Below are 12270 nucleotides of genomic sequence, written 5' to 3' on the forward strand. Positions count from 1 at the left end.
CGAGTCTGGAATAGTCCACTCCAGCAAAAACTGTTAAAGATCCAGTTTGCTACCAGCTCGTGTTCAAGACTGATGTACTGTTCATATAAGAGATATAGACTGCATGATCAGGAATGAAACTACTACTGGCATTAAAAAGCATTAGAGCATACAGATTCCACAAAGCTTCTGCTAATCCACAGGCATGATGACTGTCGGATTAACAGCAAATGATAGCAGCAGTGGCACCATAATTTGAGTTATCATAGACTAAGCAAGAGTAGTAGCACGTTTGTCTAACTTAAAAGAAAAATTCGTCTAGCAAGCCTTCCTGATAAGTTTCATATCTCAACTCATAACCATACAACAAAGATGTCCTAAGCAGAATCCATCATGCTCAGAAAAACCACAGACCCTCTGAAAACCTCTCTCAGAGAGGAGGTTTCACGGTAGAAGGTTTATCATCTCGCTAGAAAGCATTGCTCTAATTATCTTCTTGTTCAAGCATCTGGACAACCACTTCCACACCAGCGATCAGCTCTTTCGGAATGGGACCACAATCAGGAAGATCAAATCTTCTACGCTTCAAGGAACCCAGCTTACCAGGAGGCTGTGGATCCACAAGCTCAAGCATTGCCTCTAGCTCCTCAACCATTGACTTCTTTGCTGCTCGAACCATATAATCCGGTCCCTAACACAGCAGCAATTGACAAAAGAAATCAGATAGAGAAGATATAGTAATGAAGGTTGAACAAAATATAATATGGTTTGAAGGTCAACTTACTCCATGAAAATGCAAAAGTGATTCACCTAAGGGTAAAGAAAATTCCTGAACTATTGAATCCAATTTCTTACATGAATTGGACAACAACGAGTTGCAAAACATAAGAATCTATAGTAAGCTTCCGCCCCAAATGCCAAAGTTTACCATCAAGTTCAATGCATATAGTGGTAATCAGTTGTCAGAATCAGTCAAAAAGCTGGAAAGGATGTTGATACCTTAATACCAACTACAAAAGCTTGAATTTCGAAGCAACCAGAGAGATTTCTAGGTATCTTTTATGGAGATCAGAGTACAATACAAACGTTGCAAGTCCATATATTTGTATTGGTTTTTAAAATTTTCATTTATTAACTGCAGCATACAAATGAGAGGTCTAATCCCCCCAACAGAAAAAAAAAAAAGAAAGAAAAAAGCAAAAGCAAAAGAAGAAGGGATGAGAGCCACTACAATTCTTCTCATGGCTCAGCAATGCTGCACTATGACTATCAAATTGAAGTGCTACCAAGTTTTCAGGAGGCAGTAGGGAAAGAACTTGCACAATAGAGAAGAAAATCGATGAATCTCACTTGATGCTTAGCTGCACATTTTTGAGAATATAGTGGTGATTCACCACCACTCAGGTTCAAATCTGAGACCCCTCACTAGGAGAGGATGGTACCAGCCAATTGAACTATCTGTTGGTAATGACTGGCTGCATACTTATCCGATTAAAAAAATTATACAGGCATTTTTTTTGTAACAAAAAGAAAGTATTGCTATATCTGAACCTTAAAGCGCATCCAGAGAACCTTTGTACATGATGGAACTTATGTCAATTCTTTTATATCTACATCCACATACACTGGCAACTCTGTAGAATTTAGGAATATGTAGGGTACAACTTTCATAGCACCAATTTGTAACTTATGCAGGCAATGCATGTGGAACTCTAGACACTTGACACATGTCACATGTGTTAGCAACCTAATAGTATAAATCTCATTCAACATAGTCCATTCACCCATATTTCTAATAGGACTTCAAATTCAACATCATTCCCAACAATAGATGAGGCATGCATACACAGCAAGTAGTGACGTGGGGCATAAATAGCAAAAAAATCTTATATAGGCACACAAGATGTTAAATACAATGCCAGCATATGGGCTAAGCCTGCAACCTATATTACCAACATTGCTAACCAAAAATCATAATTGATAAAAGTTTGCAACTATAACCTCAGCCCAATATCAAAAGCAGCTGTCAATACAGCACCCCTTTGGATACTTTAGCTCAAATAAAGAGAACCATCCAACATGACTTATGAAACAGACATGAACCAAGCATTACAAGGCAGTGAGAAAGAAATACAGGACACAAATGTGTAGAGGAAAAAGAATAGGGTGCAGGAGAGTGTGGAAGGGGTGCTTATCGCAGAGAGCAAGAAAGATGGCACAGAGAGTGGAGAGACTGAGTCAGACAGCTTCAAGTGGGGAGGCAAAAAGAACATTTGGAGAATGTAGAAAAGGAGAAAGGAGTGGGCACAACTCCTTCCACAGTTCGAAAGAAAAGAGAGAGTAATTTTTCCGATCTCTTAAATTGCAAGCAATTTTCTAGCTTCACAATTTACTTACTTGCCATTGTTTCTTTAAATTATTTACCTGATTTTCGAAATCATAAGTAATCAAATCGAGGGACAGGTCTGCATCAGGGGTCCTAGATACATGATCACTCAAGATATAATCTCACCATCCTACGTGGAAACAGTTAACATGACACAACATATAGCTAACCGAACAGAACCAATTGATTTATGTATTGGATTACAAATCAAGAGAGATCTCGGATATCGTATGAAATCAGCAAATAACTCTCCAAATGGAAGCTATCCTAAGATATTGTATCCATGTCTGTTCGAAACGCGAATCATAGTATTCATTCCTATGGTAATGAGAATGAAAAACAAAAGACACTTTTTCTAGAAATATGGATGACTGGAAGTTTAACTCCTAAGAAAGCACTTTATGAAGCTTCTCGTAATTTGATTGATTTATTTACTTGATTGATTTATTTATCCCCCCTCCCCCAACACCATTTTTACTCACTTTTCAATGCTTCATTCCTGATTGTATTACCATTTGTGAACAATGGGCCTACCTGGAATCCACTTTCCTAACATCCGTAGGAACACCCAAAACAGTTTGCAGGTTTACAAATCCTCTTTGTTGCTTAAGAAACTTGACATGTTTTTGCCATCTTTTCTGTAACAGATCAGTGAGATGATCAATTGACCTAAACCATAGACTTCTCAGTTCCATAGGTCCATCGATGCCATAGCAAACCATCCCAAGTTAATCTTGTATCAGCAACAGTGTAATTCACCATTTTGGGTGCCTGCATTAAAAGAACTGCTCTCATAGACCTATGCAAACATGAAATGCTAGGCTCAATTGGGGTTTGCTTTGTACAAAAAAAAGAGGAGATGGTGAAGTGTTTTCTTCTAATCATCATTTCATCAAAGACACTAATTTTTTTTTATGGAAATAACAACTTAGGTTCAATGATCCTTAGCTCATAAATCAACAAAAGCTCAGATTTTGTTAATTTTGAGAAGCTATTGCATGTAAATATTATCTCTCTGATACAACATTGTTTTCAGGGGAGGAGAAAAATTTGGCATGTAAAGAAAGATGCATGATAGATATTATGTGGCAACATCAGCACATAATGAAGTAGCATTTCATATTTGAAGCCATTAGATTAGCAATGATAAGTAAATAAGATTGTAATAAAACTTTGGATGGGGTTCAGAGATTACCTCAATGGCATCAACAGTGAGGAGAAGAACAATAATTTTCTCAGAGAACCTCTGGCGTTCTTCCTCATCATTTGCTATGCGACGACGATAAGAGAAATTATAGAATAAGGTCCTGATTTCCTTAAGTTTGCCTTTGGCCACTGCCAGATCGCGAAGGCAACGAAGCACTTGAGAACGCCGAACCAGATGGGCCCTGAAAGTCACCTGAATTATCAAGGCAGCATCTTGTGGCGATAATTCCTTCTTCTTACCCTTGTAACTGCTCTTGGCAAAAGCCTTCCAACAGCCAAAAAGTAACAATCTTATCAGATATCAGTTGCCAATAATAATATATATAGCATGCACACTCACAAAATAAGCATCCAATTTTAAATTATTTATGTTATATTTTATACAAATTGGTACATAGGAACCTAAATTATAGAAGGCATTTCAGTCCAGTTTACCAAATTCTTGGTGTCAGCCATCTATTAAAATTCCTCCTTGACATTTTCATGATAATTTGATTCAAGTTACCAAGAGATAAGCAGAATTTGCACTTGGAGATCGAGCCACTCCCCAACCACACCATAATATCAAATGGAGGGCCACAGGATTGGGCCGATTGGCAGGAGGGAGGGGGTTGCATATAGAATAGATTTCTGCCTATTCTTATACCCTTTCATGGACGGCGAAATGGATTTTGCAAATTGCTTACATTTCAAAAAAGGTATTGTCAATAAACCTATTGGTACTGGAACTATTTCTATTTTTGGAATGGGATGTTTAGGAAATCCCCATGAATAGATCAAAAAATATTCCATTACATTTCCACTACAACAAATATCAATTGACTCGGTGTTTGGATTATTGGAGTTATCATATGATCAGTTTAGGGTTTACCCTTTTAACGATAGGAATTCTTTGTGATGCAATATAGTATTTTGCAATAGATACCTAAATGCCAAGTATGACTCATAATTATTAATCCTCCATAAAATACAATGATTCATTTGGCACATCAGACACTAATCTAACTTTAACATCTAATTAGATTGGATAATCATTCAAATTAAGAACAAAAGCTCGTTGCTTTTTGTTTCACCTTTTTGTTTCACCAAAGATTGAGTATGGAATCAGCTGATGTAGCAGAATACATCCTCTTTTCTTATAATCATAAGAAAACAATTAGGGTGTCTTGAAGCCTGATCCATTCATTCTTTCACAACCAATTTCCTAAATATATTATGATACAATGTTTTCAACCATGTAAGACCTGAACAAAGCTTGCTAGTACAAAAAAATTGAGACAACTACAACCATTAAATTTTTTACAAGCATCTGACTGATTGGAAATGGTTGTAGAACACATATTAGAACAATAACAAGCCTTAACCTTTCACCTTGGGTGCAGAGGTAACCCCCCTCTCCCTCCACACCCCCCCCCCCACCCACAAAAAAAAAAAAAAAGAAAAAACAGGTGTTATGCCTCAATTAACAAGGCCACTTGCAAATTTCAAGTAGATATATACAACATGACCAACCATAATAAAGATCAAAGACAAGGAAAATAAATTACCATGCTTGCTTGCTATATCTTATAAAATTGGAATAGTTTAAAAGGACTTTCAGTAACAGTTACCAAGCAATCCACTTTCCATGAGAAAAATGCTCAAGGTCACCTTTCCATTCACCACCCCGGTCAAGTATTGATATGGCACTTCTAGCCAAACCGCACCTGGGCTCCACCTACCACCACCAAACCCCAGCTTATTTCACTAATCTCCCAATGCCACATAGGACAGTGAGCTGAAAGGAGAATGGAGTGCTAACTGGTAGAAATACTTTTCCCAATATACATTTAATCTGCATTCCACATTGCAACATTTATCTCCCACACCGTTTCTCAAACCTTTGTTTTGGTTAACGAGCTATATACACACTGTTTCAATTACACTTAAAAACACTCATATAGTATTGAGCTCCTTTCTTAACTTTGAAATAAGAAATAAAAACAGCTTTTGCACATATACCCCTGGAAACTAGAAAGTTCCTTTACAGAAAATAAAGAAGTTTTGCGATAGAAACAACTATACCTGATTAGAAAAATGGTTAACTAGCTACACAATATATTCTAAGTTAACCTTAAAAATATGTACATTATACTAAAGTCCTTCGTAAATTCTAGTAAGAAAAAAAAAAGATTTTCGCACATATATACCCCCATAAAATTTTTTTTTACTGGAACAAAATGAGAACTTTTATGACAGAAGCTAAACATTTAAATTTAAAAAGTTAATGTTTTGGTTGATGGGCTTAACAAAGTTCTAATTAACCTTTAAAAAATTCAAATTCTACTAAACTACTTCCTAAATTTCAAAATAAGCTACAAAAAACTGACTTTTGTGCACGTATACCCCTGGTAACTTCTAAACATGGGAATTTTTATGATGAAAACGACCGAACCAATTAAAAAGTGTTTAACTTAATGCATCGTTCGGACATCACAAACCTTCCTGATGGCGATGGCGCCCGGATTCTTGTCCTCGATCTCCACCACCCGTGGAGCCGCCGCCTCTTTCTCCTTCTTCTTTCCCTTCTTCTCCCCCTTCTCCTCCGCCGCCGCCGACTTCTCCACCGCCTTGAACGTATACGCGTGCGCCACCGGCGCGTGCTTCCCCTTCCCCTTGATCTCTGCAGTCCACTTCACGTTCCGATCCGCCTCCCCCTTCTTCTCCGCCAACCACATATACTTCCGATCGAACCCGTCCTCCTTCTGTCCCTTGAACTCCGCCTTCCACTTCAAGTTCCTCTCGGCCCCGCCCTTCGCCTCTGCCACCCACTTGTACTTCCGATCAAACCCCTCCTCCTTCGCCCCCTTGATCTCCGCCGTCCATGTGTACTTACGGTCGAGCCTGGAGGAAGAGGAACCCAGGGCCCGCCCGAGCCCGAGTTCGAGGGCGGTGACGCGATCGCAGAGGCTCCGGAGCTGGACCTCCGTCTCCGCCCGCTCCTGGAACCGCCGAAAGTGGATCAGATCGGCGGCGGTGTCGAAGAGATCGAAGGAAGAGATCGCCGGCGAGGGCAGGAGGCATTGGACGGGGAGATCGAGGGGGTCAGGGATAGGGTTTAGGAGATCCGCGGCGAACCCTAGCTGGCGCTCCACCTCCTCATCGGCGATCGCAGCCGCCGCCGCCCCCGCGAAGGAGGAGGAGAAGGGGGGGAAGAAGGGTGGAGTGGGGGACCAGAGATAGCTCTCGCGGTAGAGGAAGGAGCAAGGGGAGTCAAGGAGCTCGAAGCGCCTGAAACCGCTCATCGTTAGGAGGTAAGCGTAACTCAGCGCGACCGAAGCTTGCTAGGGTTTAGGTAGACTTCTTGGAGAGAAGAGGAGAACAGGAAAGGAAATGAGCAAGCAGTGTTTTTGAGGAGGACGGAAAAAAAAAACAAAAAGAAGGAATGATGGCGGGGAGGGGTAGAATGGGTATATGATAAGTTGAGCAAGATCAGGTGTTCCGTTTCAGACAGGAAAAATGTGATACATTGCGGGTCCCACTTCGTTAACCAGTCTAAGCGTTGCATGTTGGTTAATAAGGCTGTTTGGTGCTCGGGAATAGACAGCTGAGCGGCGAAATTGGAGGGAAGATGGTCGCCATCGCGTGAAACGGGGGAAAGCAATGGCGGACAACCGGCAGAGGGTTCGCCGCATTTCTTCGACGTGAGGTCTCCTTGAAAATGGCCTGGGCTTTTCCGAAAAATTACGGAAATACTTATTTCTGGAACTAGTAAAATAGAAAAATTAATTTGCGAGATTGGTAGGGTGTTTCCGAGAAAATGCCATGGAACCGAAATGGACACCCACCCCTCAGATCCAGAGCCGTACGTTTGGCGAGTGGGTTCACTTGCGGGGCTTTCTTTCGGTGTGGTTTAGGTATTCCGGACAAAGAAAACAGGGGGAGAGGCGCCGATTGGGTTAAAAGGTGGCTGGCAGAATTCGAGGAGGATGAGTGAAGTCCAGCTCATCTGTTTGACGTTATCTGTTCCTCTCTCTGACGTTACCTGTTGCACCCATATGATTTTACTGTGTGGACGCAGATTTCCACGTCTGCTTCCCGGTCGCCCATGTCCGTCCATCTCGGCTTCTCATGCTTTGTGGGGAGGAGGACGTTGCATGAGCTGCAAAATGTGATATTAAAATGAAGAGGTCACTGCCATTACTACTTTTTCGGTTGTCTTAAAAGGTTGCATGTGAATGGATTAGCTTCACCCGCTCTATTTTAATTTTATATTTTCATAGCCATACATACATACATACATACATACATACATACATGCGCGCGTGTGTGTAAACACAAAAATAGTGATTAGCTATCATATTATTGTTGATATGAATGAAATTAGTGGACTAACCTATGAGTCGAATTTTCTATAATTCGAGTCTGGGTATTGATTTGTGCCGATTGAAAAGTTTGATTGTTGTTATTTTGAGCTCTCGACCCATTTTGGAAGCATAATGCTACCTTTCAACCATGGTATTGTCTCTATACCTTGCTATAGTATTGCTATCAAAATTAATCCACTCTACTTGGCAGATTGTCTAGAAAAAGCAAAACAAATACATATATAACGTGTTTGAAGGGTTGAGGAGACTACCTATGCAATGTCTAGACAGAAATTTCCATGTATATGTTTGTCCTAATAATGTAACATTATCTTGTGAGTGGAATTATATGAGGGTTTTAATTGTTTAGTTTCAAAAGGCATGAAGCTCTTATGAGCTAGATTGTCTAAATTAATCTAATTAGCATTAAAAACAAATTGAAGGCAATGTCAAATGAATTAATTAAGACATTTGTTCATCCATTTTTGTTGATAATATTTTAACATATCATCCAAAACCTGAATATCTATAATCAAAACAACCAAACAACCCCATCTTGTTAAGCTAAAATTCAAGTGGTCCTTTAGCGCTTCATCTGTTCGCATATCTACAAAATAGTATTTTCTTTCATAAAAATTATTTTTTATCGCATCTCTTGACTGGTCACATGACACAATCGCGTATTCTCTATAACAAAATCTATAAAAATATGTGAGGCCTACAAACTTAACCTCAATATTACTGGGCAATGTGATTCTTATTTCAAAATAAAATAAAATAATTTTATCATTAACAAGTAACAAAAATTATCCAATTATAAATTTTGGTTATTTAACTAGTATTAATGATGCTCTAACTATTTCTTCTCTTACTAATAAGCTACAATCATAGCTAAGTACTAAGCATCTAACGACTCTATAAAAAAATTAATAGAGTGGTATATACTAATAGCTCAGTAAGCTTTCCCCACATACACCAATATAGATTATTTTAAAAAATAGAAACTAGCAGATAACTAATACTTAAATAAATATAATTATCATGAAATCGTATATCAACTATCCAACATTTTGGTAAATTATTGCTCAAAAAAACCAACAAGCATATATACACCATATATCATCAAAATAATCATTCTACTTAAAGTGATATATCTTATTCTATTCAACAGCAGTTTCAAATAATTTATCAGTCATTTTATAATTGGCATGATTCGGATCAACTACAAATAATTACACCAATACACCACTAATACTATATTCTAGAGAGAGAAAAGAGAGCACTAATACCTGCTGTGATAAACTTTGATCTGACTTCTTTTGTTTTGAGAAATTTGATAACTTTTGGTAAATTAATTACAAGAAACAAGCCCCTTTGCCTTCTTTTCTGTGGTGTGTGTCTATCTCTAAGAAGTTATGCAACCAACAAACCTGCATCATGAATGGCATGAGAAGAAAGCACATGGATGGATATCACTGTCTGCATCAATATATCAGAAAATTTTTTAGGTTGCGATATATTGGGATCACAATACATAGCAGACAGTCAGACGAAGATGTGAGTTAAAATTTTAAAACTCTCTCTCCCAATTGTAACTATCCTGTACTAACTATTTCTTAAGTTTACATCTTATTACAGTTTTTCTTCTGTTGGATATTGGATTTTCTTCCGATCCATGTGTTTGGCATCAAAGAGAATATTACAGTTGCAGTTCCTCTGCATTCTTGTGTGTATGTGTGTCAAAGATGTTATGCAGCTAACTAAGGCTGCAAGTGAGCCAAGCTAAAGGCTCGAGTTTGACTCGATTCAAAATACGCGGACTCGAAACTCGACTCAAGATCGATTGACCTTTAAAATCTAAACCTGAACTCGACTCGATAAAAAAATAGTAATAATCGAGATCAACTCGACTCGACTCAAATATTATCCGAGCCATACTCGAGCTCGAATTCGAGTTTTGGTCATAATAAAAATATATTTAAAACAAAATATAACATAATATTATTTTTTAAAAATATTAATTTAATAATATATGATAAATAAAATATAATATTACTAAAAATATATATATTTGATTAAGCTCGTGAGCTTTCAAGCCGAGTATTTTGCTACTAAAGGTCGACTCGAAAAACTATTCGAGCTGCTTGAGCTTGAGTAGCTCGCAAGTTGTTCGGCTCATTTACACTCCTACAACCAACAAATCTGTATTATGAATGGCATGCCAAGAAAGCCCATGAATGGATATCAATATCTATAAAGTTTAGATCTTATTAGAGTTTTATTTCTGATGCATATTGGATTTTCTTCTTATCCATGTGTTTGACATCAAGGATAAGATTGCAGTTGCAATATACTGCGATATAAATAGTTCCCAATACGTCAAGTTCATATAAAAAGTATTGTCCCTTTGCGCATGAGTAAGATATGATAAATTTTGGTGATACCTCGCTGCTCAGAAATAATGGCTATAATGAGTAAGTTATAACAGCCCCCATCAAGACTGTTATGAACTATTATAATGACTATAATGGATGCTATTGATCTAGAAGGCAGATTTTTAAAAAAGTTTATTAAAATAATGACCAAAATAATGGTTACTATAACATTGTTAGCAATAATAGAAGAATAATGGTGTTACATTCTCCATTTTTTATTAGATAAAATAATGTAGTTTTTAAGAGCATACAATCACTTTTGCAAAGAATTGTGAGGAAAAAAAAAAGAAATTTGAAAGCAATTCTATTTTATTGAAAAGAAATACTAGTGAAAACAAGGACCATTATCTATGTTATAGTGGGCCATTATATTTTACCATGTTATTTATCTCAAAAACGTAACAAAGGATGGCTAAGAACGTTATAGCGGCCGTTGCAATGGTTACAATGCCGTTATTTAAAACCATACTTAAAATAAATAGAATAGGGTATTTAATCCACGCCTATGCAAGGAAACTTGTCCATGCATATTGTTGTTAAAAAAAATCATTATAAACATATGATTATGCTATTTGAAGCTCAAACTATTGTACTTCATCACATAGATTCCTCATTTAATTATAACCTAATTGTTTTTTTCTTAATCCGTCACATTTATTGTTGAGGCAAATGAGAGCTTCTCGATGCTTTTCAATTAACTCTATACTACTTTTGTAGGGTTTCTAATGATAGCAGCACTTGTATAACATGCTGCACAATGGATTTCTCAATGGTGTGTTGTTTGCATTAGTAATTGAACATTTAGTTGAGGTTCGATTTCTAATAGCTCGCTTTATATCACCTTGTTCTATTGCATAAAAAGGTTGTGTTCATCATGAAGACCGTCATTCAACGGCAGTGTATGCTTCTAGTTGTATGACTTATATTTGTGTCCATATATTTTGATGTACCCATAAGGACTTTGGGTGTACTAATGCCACACATGCAGCTTCAACACCTTACATCCCTCAAATAACTTAAATGAATTGGCTGCTTATATGGTGTATATTTATCAACCTAACCTCGGTTTAAACCGAAGTGTCTGACCTCGGTATTATCTAAAGTGTTTTACCTCCCATAAGGACTATGGGTGCACTAATGCTACACCTACAGCTTCTGTAGCTTCAACACCTTCCATCCCTCAAATAACTTAAATGAATTGGCTGCTCATATAGTGTATATTTATCAACCTAACCTCAATATAAGCCAAAGTGTCTAACCTCGGTATTATCTGAAGTGTTTTACCTCGGAACTAAAATATTGTTTTGGTCCAACCGAACAATGGAGAAGAGCTATATGTCTCCTATTGAAGTCCGTTTAAGGGTAACTAATGCCTATTAAGAATGTGGCCACAATCTTGGTGGCGGTTACGCCAGCTTAGCCATTATTACACAATTAAAATAGTTGTCACCATGTGTGCGATGTGGGAGTATTACCTAGCAGATATTGCACGTCCCGCTAGTCTCCGTAATGGATACTGACCCCATCTTATATAAAAAAAGGACCGAAGGACCTTCAGGTAAGTCGTTCTCCACTCTACTCTCTATAACTTTGCCTCTCTCTCTTCCACTATTTTTTTAGAATCCGATTGACTTGAGCGTCGAAGGGTTCCTTGTCAGACAAACTCCGACAAAAGAACTTCTGATTTCAGATTGGTCCGAAATCACCGAAGTTTAATAGAGTCATCACAAGTGCTTTATTCATCAGCCCGACTCTCTAGCTCGAAGTGCAACCGACCTCACCTTTTCACCTCGGTCACCTATCAACCTCAATACTTCGGCTTAGATTCTAGTGGCAACAGCTGCTATATCCTACAATTGCTTTCTAATGACCAAGTTTTGAAGGAATTGCATATCAAGAACTTGCATTATATATGTTA

General features: G+C 37.8%; 1 protein-coding gene across 1 annotated transcript; it reads right to left on the bottom strand.

The window, feature by feature from the left end:
* Nucleotides 1-104: 104 nt before the first annotated feature.
* On the bottom strand, nucleotides 105-6963 carry LOC120104193 (uncharacterized). The gene is made up of 3 exons (XM_039114827.3): nucleotides 6052-6963; nucleotides 3561-3836; nucleotides 105-670 (listed from the first exon to the last, which is right to left on the bottom strand). Exons 1-3 carry the CDS (start codon nucleotides 6853-6855, stop codon nucleotides 464-466), a joined length of 1287 nt encoding a protein of 428 aa, XP_038970755.3. The 5' UTR covers nucleotides 6856-6963; the 3' UTR covers nucleotides 105-463.
* Nucleotides 6964-12270: the final 5307 nt, after the last annotated feature.

This window comes from Phoenix dactylifera, chromosome 16 (genome assembly GCF_051530095.1).
Source record: "Phoenix dactylifera cultivar Ajwa chromosome 16, Ajwa_hap1_PhDact_Kaust_v1.1, whole genome shotgun sequence".
NCBI classification, from domain to species: domain Eukaryota; kingdom Viridiplantae; phylum Streptophyta; class Magnoliopsida; order Arecales; family Arecaceae; genus Phoenix; species Phoenix dactylifera.